General features: G+C 39.6%; 1 protein-coding gene across 2 annotated transcripts in view; it reads left to right on the forward strand.

Moving 5' to 3' along the window:
- Positions 1 to 26,677, forward strand: part of SHOC2 (SHOC2 leucine rich repeat scaffold protein) — a 70,196-nt gene that overhangs the window by 32,032 nt on the left and 11,487 nt on the right. For both annotated transcript variants that reach the window (XM_004579848.3, XM_058671393.1), the window contains exons 3-4: positions 16,264 to 16,401; positions 24,585 to 24,715. In XM_004579848.3, coding sequence (XP_004579905.2) covers positions 16,264 to 16,401; positions 24,585 to 24,715 — 269 coding nt within the window. The remainder of the gene's footprint in view (positions 1 to 16,263; positions 16,402 to 24,584; positions 24,716 to 26,677) is intronic.

Here is a 26,677-nt window from a genome sequence, read left to right on the forward strand (position 1 = left end):
TCATTCTCTTTATGGACCTTTTTCAGTAAGATTATAAAAAGTGGTAACAAATTGTGAAGATTTTAAAGGAAAGTTTTGTAATAAAGGGTAAATTCTCTTGAATAAACTATAATAATGTTTTGTTGCTTTGCACATCCTAGCAGTGGCTCATAGAGGAAATCTTATGATTCTAGACTGTAACTTTCCTTTTTTTCTGCTTTGCTATAATTGAATTTCTTTTTATTTTATTTTTGTCATTGTTGTTATTATCATTTTACGATGCAGTTCCATAGGCCCTGGGATTTCCATTATCCCCTCCCCAATTCCCTTTTCAAGGATAAAACATTGTGGGTATTTTACATTGTGTAAGCAAAATGTAAACAAATGTGCAACTTAAATTTGAACTGTGATGTTGCTACCTGGAAGTCTGTTTATATATTTAAAATTAATTTTTGTTTAAATATTTAGAAAATCTTGGATAGGTTTTTTTTTTCAAGTAATATGCCTATCCAGGATTTTCTAAAGAGTCTTAAAGAAACCTCATGAAATACCTTATTTTCGTGAGACATGCATTTAGAACTTGATGTACATATAATGACTCATTGTGATGGGAAGGAATGCTGAATTTCTGTGTGAAAATGAGAAATATTGGGGTCAGCACCATGATTTAGCAGGTTAAGCCGCCACTTGCAACACTGGTATGCGATGGTGGGTGCCAGTTGCAGCCCTGGCAGCTCCACTTGTAATCCAGTTTCTTGCTACTGTGCCTGGGAAAGCAGCAGCAGATGACCAAGGTGCTTGAGCCAAGACTGATTTAGGTCCAAGCCAAGAGCCAGATAATTCTCACACACCGATTTCATTTTATTTAGGTAAATTCCCAGGTGTGGGATGGCTGGGTCATGTGGTAGATCTATTTTCGGATATCTGAGGAGGCTCTGTAGTGTCTTCCCTAATGGTTGTACTATCGGGGTCTCCCATCTCGCGGAAGAAATCACCCGACATTCCAGGCTCTGTTTTAAGAGGCACTTTATTCTTCCAACCAGTCCGTTTCCCAGCCGGTCGACTCGACTTCTCCCTCTTCCACCATTTTTCTCCCGTTTCTCTCTGCTTCATTCTCCAGTCTCCTCCTCGCCCCCAGTCTTCTTCTGTCCGTCTGTCCCAGTCACGCCCTGTCCTCTGTCTTCGTCCGTCCATCCGTCTGTCTCCTTCTCTCTCTCTTCTTCTTCCTGTCTTCCTGAAACCCCCACCGCTTATATACAGTCCTAATCCAATCAGCTTAAAGGTCACTGATGCGCGCTGCGGGCAGTCCAATCATAACTCTGATCACGTGTACCACACGCGCCAGGCATGTGGCTACAGGCTAGTCAGAAGGCACTTCCTGAAACCTGTTTACCACCAAGCTCCGAGAGGAGAAACGGTCTCGGCACCATCTTAGGGCTGGGCACACGTGCAGTGCTCCCAACATGTACTAGTTTACATTCCCACCAACAGTGGATTAGGATACCTTTACCCACACATCTTCACCAGCATTTATTGTTTCTGGTTTCTGTAGGAATTAGAAGCAGAGCAACACCTATGCTTCTAAAAATTGGGGTGATTTGAAACTTCATTTTGCTTTTTATTGGTATTTCTCTTGCGGCTAGTGAACCTGCACATTTTATTTAAAATATTTTGATTTTATTTATTTGACAGAGGAGGGCGAGAACCTATATGCTGATTCTCTCCCCTAAAACCCTCAAACCAGGGATGGGCCAAATCAAAGTCAGGAGCTGGAAAGTCAGGCTGAGTCTTCACTCAGGTGGCAGGGTCCCCATGCCGTGAGCTTTCATCTGCTGCCTCTGTGTGCGTTAGTAGCAAGCTGGAATTGGAAGCAGCTGGAGCTTGAATCTAGGCAGTCTGATACAGATGTGGGTGTCCCCAGCTGCATCTTAACTGCTGCCTGATTTTATAAGATTTTTTTAAAATAGCCTTTTTGTAGTTGTGAATTGTTATCCCATTGTAGTATTGATTTGTAGTTCCTGGATGGCTATGAACATGTTTTTAATTTAAAAAACAAAATCTTGATTCCCTTTTTAAAGGATTTATTTATGTGAAACAGCAGAGTTACAGAGAGACAGCTCTGCCATCTGCTGTTTCACTCGCTAGAGTCTGGCCACAGTGCTGGACCAGACTAACGCCAGCCTGAACTCAAGGATGACAGGAGTCCCAGTATTGGTCCATGTTACACTGCTATCCTAGGCACATTAGGAAGGTGCTGGATCCAGAGTGGAGCAGCAGAACTCAAACCAACACTCATAGAGGATACTGGCATCTCAGACAGTGACCTAACCTGCTGTGTTACAATGCCAACCCCACTTTGTTTATTTTTAATTAAACAGTTAAGAACTCTTTCAAGAATGTTAAAATAATGTGCTTTAAAATTTTCTGTGCCTTTTATGTAATTGGAATTATTACTGAAACCTGTAACAATGGCGTTTTCAGTTCAAAATATATGCTCATCATAATTTAGATAATCCTTCAATTTATGCTAATTAGTTATAAGATACAGTAGGTATGTATTATGCATATTAGATACCATGCTTCCATATTTGAGTGAGTACATAATTTCTGTTTTGTATTCAGCAATATACTTGAGAAATCTAAGAAATTAGAAGTTTTTGAAATAAATAATTTAGTAGTAAATTTAAGTAAGTTTAGCTTAAATAATATAATTGGAGTTTAGATACAAGAATATACTATGCTGTTTCCTTAATAAGGAAATAGGTTAAAATTAGAACACTTACCCACTTTCACTATAGTGGTATTTTTATTAAAGTAGTGTGATTGATAAAAGCAAATTGTTAGAAGTTTTTGTGAAAGGATTTTATTTCTGATGTCTGTAGTCATCGTGAATGTACAGCTGATTTTTCCTTTCACGGAGGTTTATTATGTGAATGCTGGCTTCATATCACAGCATGAGGTGGAGTGGTTTCTGTAGTCTAGAAGTTTGTGTCAAATTAGTATTTCCACCATTAGTAGATTTTATCTGTTTTTCAGTATGGATCTAGGGTTTTCTTTGTAGACAAGTTTTAAGTTACTGAGTTCGTTACTAAGTCAGTTCAGTTATTCAAGAAAATTCTTGGGTTATAGTGGTTTAAATCTATCAAAGCATTTGTTTCATATTAAAATTTTTGTTCATGACTTTTTTGCGACGGACCGGCTCGGCCGGGAACAGTCAGTCCGACGGGAACAGGACCCCGGGAACGGTGGGCAAGGATTCAGCGGGTGACAGACAGACACGACAACTCAAGGCAGTTGTGTCTGAGTGCATTTTGCAAAAGCAAGGCATCAGCTTATATACAATAGATTATTGCAAAGGGACATTTTCTTTGTTTATTCATGTGGTTACATTTCTACAATTATTCCAGGGAGGTGAGCGGGGCTGTCGAGAAAAGATTGTTCTCTAATAGCCTGGTGGTGGACTGCAGTTGCTGTTTCTTGTGGACGCAGTTTGGCACCAGCTGCAGTTTTAATCATTAAGCAGTTAGCTCTCATTGTGTTTTGTGCCTTACATTGGTTTTAATATTAACTTGTCTATTTTTCTTAGTTTTTCTTCCTGTATGGCTTTTGAAGCTATAGATTTCTACTATAATCTTCTTTTTAGGAATTCTCAAAAATAGTTCCAGGTAGGTTTGTTAAAGCTAACGACTTAATAGTTTTTATCTTATACTGCTTGCTATCCTTGTCCAGTCTGCTGTCAGAAGGCTTCACAGAACTATAAAGAAACATTGAGCCTTTGCCGCACATAAATAGTATTATTCCAGCCATAAAGATATAAGAGCAAAAAGAGTACAGCCAGGAATGCCAAGACCACTAGAGATGCAGCCGAATCCAGGAGGCATCCTTCCTTGAAGCTTCCGCCTCGGCCTGGTGATTTCTCACACGGGCTCCACTGGAGGTGGCGTGACACTTTTTCATCAAGGTCTTAATGTCAAATGCACACATGTATATCTAGTCATGTCCCCCTTTCATTTTTGATATTAGTAAATCAGATCTTTTTGAGGGGGTGGGAAAAGTTAGCTTATTTTTGAAAGAGAATTGGATAGGGAAAGAGAAAAGAGGGAAGAGACAGAGAATGTCAAATGTGGAACAGCCAGGATTTGAACTGGCGCCTGCCTTCCCAGGATGCCAGTGCTCTAGACAGAGGTTTAACTTGCTGTGCTGCATTGGCAGTGCCAGTAATTTGGGTGTTTCTTTTGCTTGATCTTTTGGTTTAGAAGTATATTCATGTGATCTTTTTAAAAAATACTATTCATGGGCTGATGGTGTAGCATAGTAAACTAAGCCTCTGACTGTGGCACCAGCGTATCATATGGTAGCTGGTTTGAGTCCTGGCTTTCCCATTTCCATTCCAGCTCCCTGCTAATGTACCTGGGAGTGTAGTAGAGGGTAGTCCATGTACTTGGGTCCCCGTGCTCACACGGGCAACCCAGATGAAGCTCTCAGACTGGCCCAGTTCTGGCTGTTGCAGCCATTTGGGAATTGAACCAACCAGTCAATGGAAGATCTCTCTCTCCCTCTTGCTCTCTGTAACTATGCCTTTTATGCCTTTTAAACAAAAATAAATAAATCTTTTTAAGTAATCTTGCTTACAGGGGCAGGCCAGCACCTGCCTGCCTGCAGCTGGCACATCCTTCATCCGCAGTGGCCTAACCTCTGTCCTGGGGTGACAAAAGTGAAGGCAGAAGTCTCCTCCTTTGCCCAGGTGCCCACGCGTGATTAACCTTTGCATTCATAGCAGCCTTAGGCAGGTTGGGTGGTCCCTGGGGACAAATGTCGAGGTGGGCTGACCTGCATTTTTGGACCATGACTAGACCAGGGACATCTATCCATATCTGTGTGCTGTCCATGGAAGAGGCTTGATGGGTGGAGGAGCACAGAAGAAGGTGTTTCCCAGATGTACGTTCGTTCCTTGGTTCCTGTAGGGAGAAGTTTTCAGGAATTTCCTGAGAGTAAAATCTGAAAACCGTATTTTCTTATCTGTGAGTGCAGCAGCTGGAATCCTCCCGCCTCCACCCCCTTAATTTCAATCATCTGCTTGGTTTATTTACTTTGCTTGGACTAGAAACTTCTTAAGACCGTTTGTCTTTTTACAATCCCCTGTATAATTTAACTCAGCATGATTTATTGTTTATAGTGCAATGACAAAAATAATCCTGCTGATTTTACTGTTTTATGTTTTCTAATGTTTGTTTTCTTTGTTTGTTTTTATTTTTTTAGAGGTTAATTTAATTGAAAGTCCTAGTTACAGGGGCGGGGATTGGTTTTGATTTTGCTGGTTCGCTCCCCAGAAGCTGCGGTGGTCAAGGCTGAATGAAGTTGGAGCCAGGAGCTTCATCCAAGTCTTCATGTGGCAGCAGGGCTCAAACATCTGAGTGTCTTGTGTTGTTTTCGCCAGAACATTAGGAAGAATTTGGATGCAGAAGTGGAGTAGCTAGGACAGGAACTGGCACCGTAAGGAATGCTGGGGTTGTAGTCTGGAGCTTAACGTGCTATGATACGTCTCTGCCGCTCCTCTCTTTTCATGTGCTTGTTACGCTAGGTTTAGTGTGCTCTGTTTTCTTAAGTTACTGTTTAAACTTAAGACTTTAGATTCTTTTAATTATGTAATTATTATATAGCTAAAATTTCATTCAGAGTACTATTTTTGACAAGTTATGTTTTCATTATAATTTAGTTCAGTATGTTTTCTAGATAATGTTTATTTCTTTGCGATCCCATGGGTTATTTATAAGTGAGCTGTTTAATTTTCAAATTATTGAGTGATATTTGCAGAACTTTTCTTTTGACTTACGAATGTGATCTGTATTGAAAATGTGAATGTTGTTTAGAAGTCTGTATTTTGCTAATTTTTTTAGCACAATGTAAGCATCAATAAGGTTTAGTTGCTTGATAATGTAGTGGATTTCTTAGATCAACTGATTTCCTGTCTACCTTTTTCCTTTAATTACTGGGGAGTGTTGAACTGTTATAATGGGTTTGTCTTTCTCCCATTAGTGCTATGACTGTTTGCCTCTTAGATTTTGAAACTTTGTTACTCGTTGTTTGTAGATTTCTGACTTTTTCTGTTGAGGAGACTACATTGTCATTCTGAGATGTTTATTTCCCTGGTCGTTGATAATCTGTTAATCGGATATTAGCTCTTAATTTATGTGTTATTGGGCCTTAAGTTTTATTTTATTCCTTTAGGTATTACTGGGGTTCTAGAATACAGCTGAGTTACTTTGGAGGTGGTCTGATCGTTTCCCGGCTTGCTTGTCAGCATTGTTACAGCAGTTCAACACTCTTGTCCAGAACCACTCCCAAAGGTGTTTCCTTCTGGAGGCTTCTCCTTGATATGCTGTGCTTTATGAAATCTTTCCTGACTGGTAGGAATTCAAACTATTCCAAGCCTTATATGACTGTTGGGAAGTGTTCGGAGTACATTCTCCTGGCGCTTTGCCTCAGTTTTGATAATATGTTTTCAGATATCTGCAGATCAGAACTTAAACAAAGACTAATAAAGGACTCCTGTAGATTACACAAATCTTTTTTTTTTTAATCTTCAATTCTCGCTGCAAGTCAGTAAAATTGTTGATTTTTATTCAATCAGTATTTCTTCCTTGCTGATTTGTGATCTAAAACCTGTCTCTAGGCAATAATCTGGGATGATTGTGAAGCTTATATGGCTTTTCTGTGATTTCAGGAAAGGCAATCATAGATGGGTTTTGCCTACTTTGTCAAACTGTTTGTTATGCATGATGTTCACTTTCTAGTTGTATCATGGTCAGAAGTGGAAGTCAATCCGAAATTCCCAGTGGTCTAAGTAGATGATATTTTAGCAAGTGTGGATTTTTAATTATCTTCTGAAAAGTGTTAGATTTTGTTCTGCTTGGCAGTTGAGTTACTGTTGCATCACATTGACCATGTGGATACTTGTATTTACCTCTGCTAGGATAAATTTCTATACCTAGGCACATTCTTTTTTTTCTTTTTTGCTGCATCTCATATGTTTTGATGCTACTTTGATGATACTTTCTTTTCTCATGTTGAATTCATTGCTGGCTCATGGTTTATACGGTGGCATCATTTTTCCCAAGAGACTTTTATGTTTCTTTTTTGTCACCCATGTGTTGGTTACTCATTGGTGTGTTTTTTCATGGTGCTGTAATTTGTTGTGGCTGTGGCTGTTGTTCTAACTCGTACCAGTTGTTGATCTTGTTTTGTGGCTTCTCAATTATGGAAATGTATAGTGATGGAGTACTGGGGTCTACCACATCCAGATGTGAGGGTATAATGCAACGTGTATCCTTGCTTCCAGACAGGAGATGGATTCCCAGTGGAACTGTTGGGAATGTGTGGACAATGGGATGCTGGACTGTCTGACATTGTCTGTAACAGCAGTGTCGGGGTACACTTAAATAAGAAACTGATGGAATTATTCCTTATGAAGGACTATAACATTGTAGTAAAATGGGGGTGGGGGTTGGGAGAGGGGAGAATCCCAGTCTATATGAAATTGTACCACATAATTAAAAAATTCAAAATATTTTTATTGCAAAGTCTGATATATGTATGGAGAGGAGGAGAGACAGAGAGGAAGATCTTCCGTCCAATGATTCACTCCCTAAGTGACTGCAACGGCTGGAGCTGCGCCGATCTGAAGCCAGGAACTCTTCCATGTCTCCCAGGATGGGAAGTGGGGCTGCCAGGATTAGAACTGGCACCCATATAGGATCCTGGTGTGCCCAAGGCAGGACTTTAGCCACTAGTCCACTGCACCATACCCCTAGGGCACATTCTTTAGTCTTAAGATGCTGTCTTTAAAGGTGTGGTCCTTTTGATACTTTCCTTTCCTGATCCCTCTCCTTGAATCCCAGCCATCAGCACAACCCTGAACCTTGTCTTCTGGCATTTTACACCAATAGGATCTTGGTTTTTACTTTAGATTTTCCACGGGCAGCTTTGTTAGCAACTTCATGATAAATGATTATCTTGTGTGATTTCTACATTAGTTATTTGTTATAGTATAATAGCTTCCTCTAAAACATAGTTTCCTTGAGGCAAATATTTATTGTTTAATTTTTATGGTTCAGGAGCCAAGCACAGGCCAACTGGACCTTCTTTCAGAATTTCTTGCAAGGGATTTCTGAGTGTTAGCTAGAGCTAGGGTTAGGGTTAGAATGGTATTTGAAGACTCATCAGAGAAAGGATGGCTCATGAAGCTGTTGTTCAGTTTGGGTTTTTATTGTTTTGAGATTTTTTTTATTTCCTTGAAAGGTAGAGCAACGAACAGACAGATGGAGAAAGAGATCTAGGAAATGGCTACCATGATCAGGGATGGGCCTTGCCAAGACCAGGAGACTTGAACCCCATGTAGGTCTGCCACATAATTGTCAGGGACACAGTTGCCTGGGCCATTTTCTGCTGTTTTCCGTAGCTTAACAGATATTGGATTGAAAAGCAGAGATGCTAGTACTCGAACCAGCATTCTGATATGAAATGGCAGTTTTTGTAGGCTGTCGCTTAAACTGTATGCATGCCATAGTGTTGGCTGCAGGATTCACTTCATTGTATGCCAGCTTGTTTCATCTGAAGAATCTGTAAAGTACTAGCAAGATGGAAGTCACTTTTTTTTTAACTTCATTACTCATGAAAGATTTTATAACCTTTGCTATCTTCTGTTAGTAAGAAGTAAGTCATTGGGCCAAGCATGGTGGCCTAGCAGCTAAAGTTCTCGTCTTAAACACACCAGGATCCCATATGGGCACTGGTTCTACTCCCGGCAGCTCCACTTCCCATCCAGCTCCCTGCTTGTGGCCAGGGAAAGCAGTTGAGGACGGCCCAAAGCCTTGGGACCCTGCATCTGCATGGGAGACCTGGAGGAAGTTCCTGGGTCCTGGGTCCTGGCCTCGGATGGGCGCAGCACCGACCATTGTGGTAACTTTGGGAGTGAATCATCGGACGGAAGATCTTCCTCTCTGTCTCTCCTCCTCTCTGTATATCTGACTTTGAAATAAAAATAAATTAAAAAAAAAAAAGAAGCAGCAAGTCACTGAGTTAATCCTACATTGCAGGAGGGAAGGTGATTATACAATCCCGTGTACAGTTCTTTATTTGTGTACGTTGAATCCTGCTTGCATCCCTAGAAGGAATTCTGCTTGAACATTGGGACTAATTTTTGTAATGTGATGTTGGATTTGCATCTGTATTCATCCAGGATATTAGTCTGTAGCTTTGTTTTTATTGTTGTTGTGTTCTTGTCTGGTTATAATGATCTTAGAATAAATTTGGAAGAATTTTTGCCTCTTGTGTTTGAAATATTTTTAGAAAGATTTGTATTCTTCTTTATATGTTTGGTAGAATTCAGTGGAGTCTTCAGGTTCTGAGCTTTTGAGTGGAAGACTTCTTTATTTTGTCTTCTTAATCACCTGGTCAGTCATCCTACCATTTTGTTTGTCTTGCTATTCTATTTCCTCATGATTCAATCTTGGTAGGTTTATATTGCCACAGTTTGTTCAATTTCTTTAAATTTTTAAACTAATTTTTAGTAATTATGCCTAGTAATCTCTTAACAGTTTTTTGTTTTTCCAGGTCATCTGTGATATTTGTATGCTTGTCTTGATTTTGCATATTTGATTCCTCTTTTTCTTGGTTAGTGTGCTGAAGGGTTGATTTGTTTGCTTAGTCTTTCTAAAACTGGCTATTTTTTTATTTACTTTCTGTGTCATTTATTTGTGCTCTGAGCTTTATTATTCCCTTTTGTCGTGTTTGGAGTTGATTTCTTACTCTAGCTCCCCTAGATGTGTTGTGTTATTTATCTCAAATCTATCTATCTTGATTTTTTGTTTGTTTTTTATTTTCATTTTTCATGATATTTATGTAGTTGATCAGGGTGGGGAAGGATCAAGGGTTAGGAGTGTAGGAGGACATTGTGACCCTAGAAGGTCAGCCAGCACAGGATTACAGTTGATTGGATAATATCTGCATGAGAACAACCGAATGGCTACCTTTTGTATACCTTATTGGATATCATTTGCATAAGAACAGTTGAGTGGACAGTATGTATATGAGAACACCTGGTGGAATATACAAGACAAAAGAGTTCCAAACAAAAGCATTGATGGTTTTGTTGATGAGCTCAATACTTCTTCCCTTATCCTATATGGCCCTCAGTGTATAAAGTTTGATGCCACTAATAAACTACGGCTTTTGACCATCAATCAGGGTCCACGCGTGTTATTATTGGCTCCGTGCACCAAGTCCATCGCAGCGGGACAGCGACAACGAGAAAGTGGGTGAGACCATTTTCCCCAAATTTTCTTTTTCTTGCTCCTGTATCTGCGGAAAGGGGGAAGATAAATGGAGAAGCTTTCCAACTGCCTCAGTACCTGGAGATAGGGAATGGCCATCCTATCAACCCAGGGTGCCCGATGTGGAGCATGCTCTGAGGGTTCTGCTTAGATTTAGATAGTTCTGAAATGCTATTGATCTTGCCAATTCAAGGATGAGGAAATCCTTCCTAGGTCTATTAGCTGACATAGTCCACCTTAGAGTCTCCATTCACCCAGATATTTACTGTCAATGCTTGGCTGGGGTAGTTGATCAATTTGTTCTGTCCTCCTGTCTCTGCTGTTGTACCAGATGTCCTCTGCAGGCCCCAATGGACTGCCATATTTGGGCATGCAGTCCACTGCTCCTTCTAAACCACTAAAGAGGCCTATGCATTCTATGGTCAGTCCACTGATGCTGCAGTTCTCCCCATGGTTGGAGTTTTGGGTCAAGCAGTTCAGTTGGGGAGATCACCAAAGAGACCTCATCTGTGGTGATCCCAGACCTGACTTTTGTGTGTGCTTGACAGTATGGGGTCTGGCTCAATCTGTCGCCTACGTCAGCCTACTCACCCACTGGTAATTGCAGTTGCTGGGTTTGTTCCGTCTCCGGCCCAGTCTCTTATGTAAACCAATGGATGTTGTGGCCAAGCCCAACCCAACCCACTACACACTTGGCCATCACATACATCAGCGGGAACTGCAGCCTAATTGGAGCACCCCCAATAATCCTCACCTAGCCCACCCCCAGTCCTGGTTCCTGTGCTTGCCAGTATGTGCAGCAGACTGGTTCAATCTGTTCCACATCCCTTTCAGCTCTTGTGCATGTCAATGGGCATTGAAATCTAGATCAAACACAATCAGCCCACTATCTAGCCCACACTCATGCCTGCTGTGTCACCACCACCTGTTTAGCCAGGCCGTTCCCCAGCCCTAATTCTCATGGTCACCAGTGGGTGTTGCAGCCCATGAGAGTTGTGCCCACAGTTTCCCTACTGGGCCCACTCCCAGTCCCGGAGCTTGCACTTTCCAGGTGGTTTTGCAGTCTAGCTTGACAGGACTTGCCCAAAGTCCCAGCACTTGCCAGCTGATGCTGCAACAAAGCCCAGCCAGCCTGCACTTACTTTGACTCATGCATGCCTCAGTGAATACAGTCAGTTAGCCCAGCCTGGTCTGTCCCAATCCCAGTTCTCATGCTCACCACTGGAAGCAGTGGCTCATCAGGGAAGCTTTTCAAGGCCTCCCTACTGTGCTCGCACCATTACCACCCTCCCTGCTGGGTCTCACTTGTGGTAGTGGGTGCTGTGACCCAGTCTGGCATGGCCCGCCTTACCTCAGCATTTGCTGACAGGTGCCTGACCCGGCCCAGCCAGCCACCAGTTCCAGCCCTAATGTGAACTGACTGGTGTCACAGCGCAGCCTGGCCTGTTCCTAGACTGAGCCCCAGCTATGCCAATGGGTACTGTAATTTGGCCTGGTCTGGGCTTCTTTCTGCCTTGGTTCTTGCACTTACCTGCAGGGACTGCATCCTGACAGAGGAGTTCACCGAGCTCCTTCATCAGGTCTCCCTTCAGTGGCAAATCTCGCTCACACTGGTGGGTCCTTGGCCCAGATTGGCTTAGTCCACCTCTTGTCCTGGCAGGAACAGTGAACTTGCCCAATCTGCCCACCAATTCTGGTTCTTACTGTTGGCTGTTATAGCCCAGCCACAGCTCTTGCATGGTTCAGTGGGAGCTAAGACCTAGCCCAGCCTTTCCTATACCTACCCTGGCTCTCATGAGCACCAGTGGGTGCTGGAGTCTAGCCCGGTCTGGTATGTCCCAGACCATGTCCACACCCATGCCGAGGGACATTGCAGCCATGCCCAGCCCAGATCACTGCCCCATTCTGGCTCTTGCACTCAGTGGGAACTATAACCCAGGCAGGGTGTCCCTTTAACTCCCCAACCAGGCCTGTTTCCAGCAGAGATCTTTGTGTGTGCCAGTGGTTGCTTTGACCCAGCTGGGCATGGCCCATCCTGCATCTTGGCCTTTGCCATTGAATGATGCAGGCTGGCCTGCCCCCAGTTCCAATTCTGGTTCGCAGGTGCTGCAGCCTAGACCTGCACAATCTGCTCCCATCCCTGGTTCATGTAAAACAGTAGGTGCAGTAGCCTAACCCAGCATGGTCTGCACTCCAGCCTGGCTTCTGCACATGCCGGTGGGCTAAGGTTTGGTCCAACCCTGACTTGATCTGTCCCTCTCCAGTACCAATCCACGCACTTGTCAGTGGGAGGAGCCAGTGCCCAGCCTGATCAACACCCAGGCCTGAATCACATGTTCACATACTCACATGATGCAGACATTAATTGCTATGAACTTGGGCTTAAAGTACTCCTTTTGCTGTATCTCATATTTTAAACATTTTGTGTTTCCAATTTCATTTGCTTTTTATGTTTTCTCATTCCTTAGTTCATTGATTATTCACACATAAGTTAGTTGGTATGGTTTCTGTTCTAAAATTATTGAGACTTGTTTATCATGTTCTCTTTGAAAATATTCTTTGTACTATTGATTATGTATTCTGCAACTCTTCAATGTTTAGTTCTGTAGGTTTCTGCTAGTTATAGTTGATTTACTATTTTTTTTTGTGTGTGGCTGATCTATTTTTGAAAGTGAGGTGCTGGTTTTCTGTTGTCTATAGATTAATTAAGATTTGCTTTTGATATCTGCATGCTGCATATTAGGTGCATCTGTATTTATAATTCTTGCTGGATTGAGCCCTCGATTAATGTATAATGACCTTCCTGGTGTCTGTCTGTCTCTTTTTTTTTTTCCTTTTGATTTGAAATCTATTCCATTTGATGCAAATTTGGCTACTCCTGCTTTATTTTGGAATTGTTTATAATTTGTATTAATTCTAGGCATTTGATACATTTCCAGTGAAGCTGAATTGGTTTGGGATATCCTTTGGAGGGAACTTCCAAAATTATAAATACTTTTTTATTTAATGCCTGCGATGTTATAGTAGCTCTCCATTTGGTTTTGATAACTTATGATTTTCAAATTTTTACTCTGTATTATCTAAGTTTTAGACAATATTGAATTCATGATTTATTGTTATAAAGCTTGTGAATGTTCTAATTAAAGACTGTACGATCCATACACCCTGATTTCATTGATAACATTTATAATGTATGTCTACCCTGTGCTAGAGAGTTGTCAATGTTAGCGATTTTTCCCCCGTAAAAAATAATTTTTTACATTAAATTTTCTTATTTTTCCATGATTTTGATTTTTTAAATCTGTGCTTTTAGAGTTCTTAAAACCTTCCTCCTTTCCTGATTTAGGACTTCAGTTATTGTTAGAAAATGTCCTTTTATAATGTAAAAACTTAGTGAATTCCAACACTGATTTAGCTATAACTTTGAAATATGCATAACAAAACTTATCGTTTAAACCATTTATAAGTGTTGAGTTCTGTGATGTTAAGTATATTCCATATTGTTGTACAGCTCTTACCACTGTCCCTCTCCAGAACTTTATCATTGAAGCTGAAACTCCGTAGCCATTAGGCAAAAATTCTCTTTTCCCCTCTTCTGAACAGTTTGGTAACTGATGCTTTACTTTTTTTAATATGTATGTATAAACTTGACCAATGATATCTCATGTAAGAATAAGCATTGCTTTATTATTTTGAGTGTAGTTTATTTACTTTGGCATAATGTCTTCAGGGTTCATCCATTTTTAACAGATGTCATAATTTTATCCCTTCTTAGGATTATATAATATTGTATTATACAGTTAACACAGTTTCTCAATTCATTGATGAACCTTTATTGTTTGTTTCCATCTTTTGTGTCTTGTGAATAATACTGTTACGGCCTGGTGTACATATATCTCTTTCAATGCCTATTTTCAATTCTTTTGAAGAAAAATTGATGGGTTATATGGTAGTATGCGTTTAATTTTTTGAAGAGTCATTGTACTGTTATCCACAGCAGGTACACTCTGGTATTCACACTAGACATGAATGGTGGTTTCAGTTTCTTCACATTCTTGCCAGCAAATGTTGTTTTCTTTTGATGGTTCTCATTTCAATTTGTGTTTCCCTAACGATTAGTTATTGGAATTTGTTTATTGGAATTTGTACATATTTGGCCAAATGTTTATTCAAGTTTTTTCCCTTATTTTTAAATTGGCTTCCTTCCATATCTGGTAGTTTTTTTTTAATTATAAAAATTCTTTATGTATTTTGGGTATTAACCCGTTAACATGAGTGATTTGTAAATGTCTTCTATTTTGTGGGTTGTCTTTTTACTTTCTTGATCGTATCGATTGATGTACAGAAGTTTTAAATTTTGTTGAAATTCAGTTTATTTTTCTTTTGGTTATGTTATAAGCTGTCATTTGTCTTACTCATTCAGAATCTCCAAACTCAATCTTAAAAAAAAAAAAAAAGAAAGAAAACGGGGCCCGGCAGCGTGGCCTAGCAGCTAAAGTCCTCGCCTTGAAAGCCCCGGGATCCCATATGGGCGCTGGTTCTAATCCCGGCAGCTCCACTTCCCATCCAGCTCCCTGCTTGTGGCCTGGGAAAGCAGTTGAGGACGGCCCAAAGCTTTGGGACCCTGCACCCGTGTGGGAGACCTGGAGGAGGATCCTGGTTCCTGGCATCGGATTGGCGCGCACCGGCCCGTTGCGGCTCACTTGGGGAGTGAATCATCGGACGGAAGATCTTCCTCTCTGTCTCTCCTCCTCTCTGTATATCCGGCTTTCCAATAACAATAAATCTTTAAAAAAAAAAAAAAAAAAGAAAAGAAAAATCAGAGGAGGACCAATATACCTCTTATAAATAAGTTTGAGTTAAAATGGGCAGGAGCAAATATCTTGTTTTCTCTTCTTTTACAGAGCTGCCATATTGACAGTCTTCATTAAATGAATTTCAGTATATACATTTATGTAATACCAGAATATGCCTCTTTGAAAACATATATGTATATTTTATTTTTCAAAACACACACACACGCGCACGCACACACACACCCTGCATACATTTTCTAGTCCTGGTTCACTCCCCAAATGGGTATGATGTGGCTAGAACTAGGTGGGCCAAAGCCAGAACCCAGGAGTTTCATCTGAGTATCCCATGTGGGTGGGGACCCAAGCATTTGGGCCATCTTCCACTGCTGTCTGAAGCCTAGCAGCAGGGGGCTGGTTCAGAAGTGACACAGCCAGCACTGGAGCCAGTGCCTAAGCCAGTGCCCGAATCGTGCCCTGCCATTGTACTGGGTCACAGAAGCAGAAGTATTTTAAGGTATAAAGTAGCTTTCAAAGTAAGTTCAAAATATATATATAATGTGCTGGACGTGGTTAAAAATGTAATCTCCTATAATGTTGAAATATGTAAACATTTGTGGTGAATGGGTTCCTTAAATCACCCCAAGAGATTATTTTTACAAAGCAACTTGTAAACACTGTTTATTAAGGACAGAGAGCAGGAGAGCACTCCTAACTGTTGGTTCTCTTCACGACTGACTTCAGCTCTCATGTCTGGATGGCAGGAACTCAGATACGTGAGCCATAGTCTGCTGCTTTCCAAGATCTGCATCCACAGGAAGCTGGAGCCAGGAGCCATGCCGGCTGTAGGACATAGGCATGCATCTTAACACCTGCACCGACGGGCAGCATTTTAATTTAACTAGTGTGATTTGGAAAGAAGTTTCACATTTTTGAGTTTTACCTTTTTTTAGTCAGAAAAGATCATTGTCAGTTATTTTTTTTTTGATAATGCAAGTGTGTTCATTAAATAATTGTTATTGTCAGATAAAAGTTGCTCGTCTAGTAACCTGTTTCCATTTACTTCCATTTAAACATTGTAAAATTTATTCTTTGGCTTAATGGTGTTATCTCATAAATTCTTGAATAATGCTTACTAGTTTGTTTTGGTCAATTTATAGGTGAATTATGTAACCTCATAACCCTGGATGTAGCCCACAATCAACTTGAACACCTTCCAAAGGAGATTGGAAACTGCACGCAGATAACCAACCTGGACTTGCAGCACAATGAACTGCTAGACCTCCCAGATACTATAGGTATGAGGGATAAAGGCTGTATTGATAGCTGTTTGTAGCTACCTGGATATTAAAAGAACTATTGTTTTATTCCTATAGGTATGAGGGATAAAGGCTGTATTGATAGCTGTTTGTAGCTACTTGGATATTAAAAGAATTATTGTTTTATTCCTTTGGGGAGAAAAAACATGGAGATTAAAATTCAAGACTGTCAAGCAATAAAACTTCTAAGATAATATTTTAAAAATTACTTTTAATTTCTCGAGAAAGCAAATATTAGAAATTGAACATTTACTGGAATTATAAAGAATACAGAATTTAGATTATATGTGTATATTTTATTAAAATTAAACTTCAAGGTGAATTTGTTTTTAATTTGTTTCAGAATATTGTTGCATGCTATTATATTGTGAATGTGTTTGCTGAAATAGGTTACATGGAAAAAAATAAAACCTTTTTTTTTTTTTTTTACTTTTTAAACTTAAACAATATTGAAAGGATAAGAAAAGTTTCGAAGTTCAAAATGTGTTTTGAAGACTTCATCAACTTGAGATGATTGAATTGAGCTAACCATTGATGTTTTAGGCTTGTAGTCTTGTTTACCTTTCATTTCTTACAACGTATTTTCAATTGTTTTTGTTGCGAAAAGATACTAATATGTTTAGAAAAAGTGTATCTGCTTTCTGTAGTTTAAATAAATAATATTACAGTGATATTGTGAAACATTTGAGGCCTCTGCTGAATTTATCTTTCTCTGAAAGGCGTTTGATTTGCTTCTCTCTGGTACCTGAGGGGACAGCCTTAATCCATTACTCTTCTTTTTTTTTTTTTTTTTTTTTTTTTACAGTTTTTTTTTTTTATTCATTGATTACATTGTATTATGTGATATAGTTTCGTTGGAACTGGGAATCACCCCACCCTTCCCCCCGCCCTCCCCCCATGTGGAATATTCCACCTTCTTGCATATCCACTGATCAAGTACTGTTGAGATTCCCTCTTTGCAAGCATAAACTAAACATAGAGTCCAACATCTTATAGTCCAGTCTAGTTCCTCAGCTTCTTGGGGAGACCCTGTCTGGTCCAAGGGCAGAACCATCAGATTATCAACCTGATCAATTAAAGGCTCCAACATACCCTCAGCAACAATTAACTTCGTTGTGTAATTAATCGTTATAGTATTGAGTAACCACTATGTTAAAAACAATTGCGATTTCTTAACCATCTTCTGTGATCACCTCATTGTCAATTCAGTTTTAGTTTATACACAACATATAACATAATATACATAAAGTAACATGTAATCCATTACTCTTCAAGACTTCAGAGTTTTTGGTCTTTAGATGAATCAAAACCTTATTCCGGAGCAGTTATAGGACTGTTTTGTTTTCACTTACCATTGTTCATAGGGTCAGGTTCTGTGGGCTCCTAATTGATACTGATTATGGCAGTTCCTAAGTTTTGACTCTTGCCAGAAACCTGCCTTAGCATCTCACCTGCATCTTGCAATTAGGTGACCTCTGCTAGGATGGCATTCTCTTGTATTGTGCTTGTTTCTGGCTTTCTAACTTGTTTGTAGTCTGATATTTCATTATTATGTTCTTAGTTCTGTGAGTTTTGTTTTGGATGATATTTTTGGGTTTTTGCTTTTTTTTACTCATAGAGACGAAAGGGACTTTGCCAGGGAGACAAAACATGCTGCTGCTACTAGTTTATTCCGCAAATGCCCGTAACTATCAGTGCTGGGCTGTGGCCAAAGCAGAGAGCTTCTGAACTCAGCCCAAGTCTCCGTAGGCCACTGTCACTGCCTTCCAGAGCCTGTGTTAGTGGGAAGCTGGAGAACAGGAGCCCACACGGGGACTGAGCCTTGTTCTCCAACATGAGACATGGAAGTTTTAAACTACTGGGTTAAATGCCTACACCTGTTTTTTGATGGGGTGGGAGAGTGTTTTTACTAGTTGTGTGCCAACATCAGTTTGTTTTTTTTTTAAATATTTATTTATTGGAAAGAGTTAGGCAAAGGAAAAATGCTTTCACCTGCTGGTTCGCTTCTTAAATACCTGTGATGTCTGTACCTGAGCCAGGCTACAGATGGCCTGGCTTTATCCAGGTGGCCCGTGTGAGTTGCAGGGACCTAAGCACTTGAGCCATTCTCACTGCTTTCCCAGATGCTAGTAGGGAGCTGAGCCGGAAGGGGAGTAGCTGGGAGTCCAGTTGACACTGAAGGGATTGATAATGTCATAGTAGCTGGCTTAACCCACTGTACCACAATGCCTCCATCAACTTCTGCCCCTTTTTAAATTGGGGGTTTGTGTTAATTTGTTATTAGTTGAAACAGAAAATTTGAATAAGCTGTCTTAACGTTATATGAGATATCTGCTACCTGTAGTAAAGCGGATTGAAATTGGCTCTAAACCCTAACCTTTAGAATCCTTGTCCGGCTGATTCTTGGTCCCATTGATCGTATTATTATTATTTGTAAAGCAACAGAGAAAGTAATTCAGTTTACTGGTTTATGATTTAGGTACATCTTGGATTGACAGGATTGCCTGCAACACATAATCATTCTGTAACTCCAGCTGCTAACATCTTTAGTGAATATTCTATCAAATTTCCTATACAAATAAAATCAGATTTGTGGCCAAAGATAATAGGGAATGAATACAGTTATATCTTTTGTCTTTAAAATTCTTGTATAAGTCTGGGCTCGGCAGCGTGGCCTAGTGGCTAAGGTCCTTGCCTTGATCCCATATGGCCGCTGGTTCTAATCCCGGCAGCTCCACTTCCACTCTATCTCTCCTCCTCTCAGTATATCTGACTTTGTAATGAAAATAAAAATAAATCAATAAATCTTTAAAAAAAAAAATTCTTGTATAAGTCTGATACAAAAAAGAAAATAAGGAATAAAATGCAATTTTAGGTGTAGTTTTTGTTGAATAAAATTTAAAGATTGATTTTATTTTCTAAAGCAAAGTTGTACTAAAACAGATTGTGTTTATTTTATTTTATTGTAAAGTCGTATATACAGAGAAGTGGAAAGACAGAAAAATATCTTCCATCTGCTGATTGATTTCCCAAGTGGCTGCAATGGCTGGAGCTGGAGCCAGCAGCCAGGAGCCTCTTCTGGGTCTCCCACGTGGGTGCAGGGTCCCAAGTCATTGGGCCATCCTTGACTGCTTTCCCAGGCCACATGGAAGGAGCTGGATGGAAAGCTGGGCTGCCAGAATTAGAACCGGTGCCCATATAGGATCCTGGCACATACAAGGCAAGGACTTTAGCCACTAGGGTATGCAGTTAGAGGCATGCATTTGGTAAAGCAGTTAAGACACTTCTTGGGAGACACACATAATGTGCGCACCGGGGAGATAGCAGGTGCACGTCAGCAGTATTTGGGTTTGCATTCCTGTGGCCCACATGGCATGCCCGTATGGGCTTTTGAGGAATGAATGAGCCAGAATGGAAGATCTTCATCTCTCTTTCTTTCAGATAAATAAAAATATATAACTTTTGAAAGGGGGAGATATAATTAAAGTGCTGAAAACTAATTGTAACAGGGAAGGCATAGACAGTGGGTGATAACATTTCCTGGAAGGTAGGAGGGGCTGCTTTATTTTCAGAGCCTCTCACAAAAGAGCTGCTTGTCCATATTTTCTTCTGGCTTTCATAATTTTGTGTCTCTCTCTTCTTTTAGAGAGAGACAATTTTACTTCATTATTAATCTCAGTTAAGATTTTCTGTCAGAGTAATGTTTGTGCTTCACTTCTAATATATTTTTATGGCCAGATAACATGTATGTATTGAAAATTAAAGAAAATGAATAAAATTTTGAATGATATTGCATCTATTTTGTATGCTTTAATAGTTATCAGCAAATTAGTTTTTGAGTAACAACAAAAATATGATAGAATTTTCATGATATTGTAGTGATGTATCATTTCCTATTTTAATTATAGTCATTCTCCTTTTTCTGTATCTACTACCTACATTATTTTGATTGGCAGAAGATTGAGAATTGCTGTAAAAATTCAATATTTGCATCTTGGATTATTAAGATCTCAGAAGCCTTAACTGAATCTGTAAGATTCTTCTCATTTATTGGAGAAGAACAGCTTTTACCCAGAACAGTCCATTGCAAGTTTAATTGGGATGTGATTTCTAGAACTTCCATTTTTAAAAATCCTACCCTGATATTCGAAAAACAGTGATTGAAATGAAAAACAAATTGATTGACAACAAAGTAATTGAAGTTGAAAAACAAAGTTATTGAAATGGAAAGCTTCTTCCCATCCTGGAGAACAGCTAAGGCCCTGTGGCAGCTGTCCTGTTCTTTTTTTACTTACTCTGAACCAAAAAAATCTGCCTTACACTCATGAATTAAAATCATACTTTATATCATCTTACAGTCACTTTTCCAAAAATCAGTATTGTCTCTACTTCTTTTTCTTTTGTCTTATCAGTGGTACAGAGTATTTTTACCACTAAATTTAACATGAGCACTCCTGGAGTAGCTATCACTTTGGCAGTAATTTCTGCAACTTAATTGGAAGCTGGGGCCCGGCAGCGTGGCCTAGCAGCTAAAGTCCTCGCCTTAAACGCGCCGGGATCCCATATGGGCGCTGGTTCTACTCCCGGCAGCTCCACTTCCCATTCAGCTCCCTGCTTGTGGCCTGGGAAAGCAGTGGAGGATGGCCCAAAGCGTTGGGACACTGCACCTGTGTGGGAGACCTGGAAGAGGTTCCTGGTTCCCGGCTTCGGATCGGCGCAGCACCGGCCGTTGCTGCTCACTTGGGGAGTGAATCATCGGACGAAAGATCTTCCTCTCTGTCTCTCCTCCTCTCTGTATATCTGACTTTGTAATAAAATAAATAAATCTTAAAAAAAAAAAAATAGAAGCTGAATATCGCCAAGATCATTGATAGCTCATAGATGAAGGAAAGAGAAATAAGGAAATGGAGAGCAGGCAGTGGGTTACAGTTACGTGAGAGAGTGTTGGAAAGCATACGCACAGTGTCTGTGATTCAACTATCAGTGTGTCCTGTTGAAGTATAAAAATGTAAAATTGAGTATTTTATCATTTAAATGTCTTCTTATTTGACAGCTCTGAAAAGAAATACTGGGAGCTTCTTTATAGTAGCCGCTTTGTTTCATACTGTTTACCTGGTACACTTAAAGAGTTCGGAGATTTTTAATGGTTTTATGAAATCCAGGAAGAAGACTCTGGATTAGGAAAGAATTTTACTTTCTATTCTCAAAATTTGGCATATAGAGAAATATGCAACAAAATCTTCCCTTCAAGGCTGGAGAGTAGAACAATTCACAGAGATTTTTTTGTTGTAGGGACTTTGAAGAAATGTTACTGTAATCATGATTAGATCAATAAGTAGGCTTTAGGTGAATCACAGTGTAGCTTATGTACAACAACTTTACTAGTTTGTTTCTAATGGTGGCATTCTTTGGGATTTTGACAATAAAAATTATTGTTTTGCTTGCTTTTCAGTTTGCTGTCAGTTTTTCTGATTTAATGTTTCTGTAGGAATATGGTATTGTTGACATATTTCCATCTTCAGGCCTCTTGTGTGACTTCACTACTTTTAGATCATTGAGTTCTTATTCAGAGGTAACATTCTAAATTAGCCTAAAGATACTGGTTATATTTGCTAAAATTGAAAGCATTTAATTTTACTTTATGGCCAGTTTGAATTCACCACACATTTGAAACCTGACCATATTAGAAGGTAAGCTATAAATATAGAGTATAGAACAATTGAGTCACAGCTAAGCACATAAAAAATTAACAGTGTAAAAGCTGAATATACCAGTTATTGGGTGTCATCAGGCTGCATTTATACACAGAAGGTCAGCAACAGTTTTGCTGTTGTTGTTGTTGTGAGTTTTTTCTTTCTTTCTTTTTTTCCTTAGCTGCTATGGCTCAACATTAAAGCAAGCTGTGTCTTGATTCTAGGTTTACTGTTTAGGTTGTGGTTAAAACCACTCATTTAAAGAGGTTAGAGTTGAAATCAGTGCAGAGGGTGAATCACAGTAAATGCCAGACTTCTAAAGTCAAAGGTTTCTCTCTCCTACCCTAGAATGGAAGCGTTTTGATGTTTCATACTTTTTAAACTTCCATATTTAGTGAGAGTAATGGAGTTTGGCAAATGTGGATTTTTTTTCTTTAAGCATGCTTTATTCTCAAGTAAGTGATAAGGCCTTTGAAAATACAGATTTTTGGCCTGGCATAATGACTCAGTGGCTAAATCATCACCTTGCATGTGCTGGGATCCCATAGAGGCAGCTACTCTAGTTCCCATCAACCTCCTTGTTTATGGCCTGGGAAAGCAGTAGGGATGGCCCAAAGCCTTGGGACCCTGCACCCGCGTGAGACACCCTGAGGAAGCTCCTGATTCCTGACTCCTGCCTTTGGATCAGCTCAGATCTTGGGGAATCATTTGGGGAGTGAACCGGCAGATGGAAGACATTTCATTCTAGACATATATAGACATATATTCTGAATTTTGGTAAAGACTTGCTTATTTGAAAAGCAGAGTGTCAGAGAGAGGGAGAGAGCAATCCTCCCAGCTGTTGGTTCATTCTCTGAATGGCCACAGCATCCAGAACACAACAGCTGGGAGCAAGGAGCTCCATTCTGGTCTGCCACAAGGGTGGCAGGGGCCCCTGTTAGCTTCCACTGTTTGCCCAGGTCAGGGCAGCCAGGACTTGACTTGGTGCTCATGTGGGATGTTAGCCTCACCACTGATGGCTTAACTCACTATACCATACTGGTTACTCTATTCTGATTTTCTTAAAATAAGAAACCTAGGGGTAATTCGGTTCTGAGAGAGAATTACCTGTAATTTGAGACGTAAGTCTTTCAGTTTTGCTCAGTATCGTAAGAATTTTGCTTTTGTTTTCCTGTTGGAAAACACACAAGGTAGAAGTTACCTCCCAAAATCTGTTTTATCAGTTCCACAGCTGATTCCTTCAGCAAGAGCAAAGATGCAGACTGAGAGGCACATGGCTGCCCCTCCATCTCTCCCTTAGGATATCAAGGGCAGGTTATGCTATAGGCTGCTGTGCTTCCCGTAAGTATTGTAGTAATGTTGCATCAAGAAGAAAATCATGCAGCAGCTTTCTGAAAAATGATAAAACAAAAAGGAAGAATAGACACTAGAAGGCTGCCGGAAATTGAAAGGTTTTACAACATCCACTTCCATAATTTGTAGAACTGAAAATACTTGCTAGATGTAAAGTGTACTTCTAAAAAGGCATATAACCTGGTGCATTTGGGAGTGCCAGAGAAGAGATTGAAGTCAGAAAAGAGATTAATCAGCCTTGACGAAGAAATACATTGAATTGGATTCTAGTCATTGTTACTTGTTTTTATATCAAGAGAGAACTAGTTTTTTGAATGGGTATTATACTGTTTGCAACCTAACAGTCAAATAATGTTTAGTTTCCATTTTGATTTGGGAAATTTTTTATTATTAGGTCAGTTTTTCAGATGCATTTTTTGAATGTTTTTAAGCTAACAAAAAATCTTCATACTCTTCTATCTCACAGAATATTCCCCATTTTAGGGAAATTTCTCCATCAAAATTATGTATCTTTTTTATATAGATTGGGTCTCCCTTATCCAAAATAGTTGGGACTGGAGTGTTTTAGACATGTGATTTTATGTTAGTTTTAGATTATTTGTATAGACCTCTTTGATTGAGCATGTCTAACTTGGAAGTCTGAAATGTGGAATCTTCCGAGTGTGATAGGTGCTCAAAAAGCTTTAGATTTTGTATTATTTTGCTTTTGACTTTTCAGATTATGGAGGTTTGACAACTTGTTACATGTTAAATTGTCACTACGTAAGTATAGAAGGGGCAGTAAAGGCCTCAGATACACACTAGTGCAACGCAAGTAAATTATGCCTTATTTGAAGATTGATTTGCCAGACTATGCCTGTACTTTCTGATAGTTCATCTAAATATTAACTTCAAGTGTATATTTCATTAGTCTTCAAAGATCAGTGAACACAAAAGTGGTTTCAGTGTCCTTCTGATTCATAGTATCATGTGTGGTTCCTTGGTACCATGAGCCAAGGATCTTGTTGAAGTAGTCCTTCAAAGTAATTTGTAAATATGCAGTAGATAGCTGTTATTGTAACAGGCAAGTGAGATTTTCTAAAAAATAACCTACCTTCCCCCTTTTTTTGTTTACAGGAAACTTGTCCAGTTTAAGTCGTCTTGGTCTAAGATATAATAGACTATCAGCAATACCAAGGTCATTAGCAAAATGCAGTGCACTGGAAGAATTAAATTTAGAAAACAATAACATTTCTACATTACCAGAGGTAAGAAGTAGATAGGAGAAAACAAAGACTTGAGACAAGTTTGCAAGATAATGCATAGGAGAAAGTAGTAAATCTTTACAGCTGGCTTTACTGGGTTGATGACTGAGATTATCTAAAAACTGAAGGATCTTGTGTAGCTGGCATGAAGGTAGAAACTGTGAAGAAAGATAATGTGGAGGTAAAGGAGAAAACTAGGACCAAATCCGTGTACTGCACTCCCTTATAGCCCATACAAAAATTTCTTATTTTGGGAACTTGCAGTAAAAGCTGTATAAGCTGGTTTTAAAACTCACTGCCTAGTTCAGTTATAAGAAGGCAAAGGAAAAATGCTAAGAATGCATAATAATGTATTACTATGATGAACTCAGCTACAGCTCATCTGTGACCTGTGTTCTTACTGCTTATGTAATGACATTAAAGGCCATTTGGGTTGTAACAGTCACTGGAATCTGTCATTTTTGACACGTTATGTTTAAGCTTTGCTGGTTCTGTTAGAAATAACTTTGGGATTAATTGACTAAGGCATGATACTTTTCTTAAAATTGCCTTTCTCAACATTATTATTTGCTGTTGGCTTTCATTTTTCTACCTGCTATACTCAGCAATATTGCTTCTAGTATTCCAACAACAAACAGAATGAGATTTTAGGTTTATTGATTGAGTTTTGCAAAATATTTTTTTATAATAAGTAAAAATGTCATATTATTATGCCTGCTACTTTGAGTATTGCTGGTGTTTTCTAGTGCATGGGTATGTGTGTGAATGTGAATGTTTGAATTAAGGAGGAAAGGTTCTTTGGATAAATGTAATATTAAGGCTTTTAGCAATTTTGTTACCAAATGAAGTTCAATTGATTTGTTCCTCAGGGAGACAAAGTAGCACCTGCTAACTTGACTCCTTTTAATTTGAGTGTTTGTGTTTTTACAAAATGGGTTGGTCAGGATATAAAGATAGATGAATATCCCAAGACTGTGTGTTCTAGATATACCTGTTTACTAAGACTATTATTGCAGTATCTTGCCTATGACAAAAGGATAGAATTGAGCCTGGCACCATAGCATAGTGGTTAAAGTCCTCGCCTTGCATGCCCAGGATCCCATATGGGCACTGATTCTAATCCCGGCAGCCCTGCTTCCCATCCAGCTCCCTGCTTGTGGCCTGGGAAAGCAGTCGAGGACAGCCCAAAGCCTTGGGACCCTGCACCCGCGTGGGAGACCCAGAAGAGCTCCTGGCTCCTGGTTTCGGATTGTCTCAGTTCCATTCATTGCGGCCTCTTGCGGAGTGAACCATCGGACGGAAGATCTTCCTCTCAGTCTCTCCTCCTCTCTGTATATCTGACTTTCCAATAAAAATACGATAAATCTTGAAGAAAAAAAAAAAGAAGGATACAATTGTTTCTAACAGTAAAATCCACAGACTTCTGTCCTGAGAGCTATGCTGGCTAGAGTTTTGTGCTTCTGGTATAGTGATAGTTTAGAATGGCCAAAATGGGAAGTCTCCAGCTTAGTGCTCTTTGCTAACAGTGATGGGTGGCCATAATAAGGCAAGCAAGTACCACATTTCTTAGTCCTTATTAAGATTCTTTTAGATACAGTTTGTGAGCTTACGTAAAGTAGATCTAGCTTTTACAATGTCAGTTTGCCTAATCAGACTTCACCAGTGAAAGCTATTTATACATCCAATCTTATTGTCAGTGAAGGGAAACTCATAATTCCTGGATTGCTGTGAAGATATAAGCATTGAGCTAAGTACTTTCATATACAGTATTTTGTGACTGAAATATCAGGTTTTGGTTTTTTTTAAGATTTATTTATTCCAAAGGCAGAGTTATGGAAAGAGGTAGAGATCTTCCAGGCGCTGATTTCACTGCTTCGTGTCCAGGAGCCTCAAAATCTGTGTGTCTGATGGGCATGTGGGGGCCCACGGATGTGGCCACCCTCTGCAGCCTTCCCAAGTACCTGA

Source organism: Ochotona princeps, chromosome 13, assembly GCF_030435755.1.
Source record: "Ochotona princeps isolate mOchPri1 chromosome 13, mOchPri1.hap1, whole genome shotgun sequence".
NCBI classification, from domain to species: domain Eukaryota; kingdom Metazoa; phylum Chordata; class Mammalia; order Lagomorpha; family Ochotonidae; genus Ochotona; species Ochotona princeps.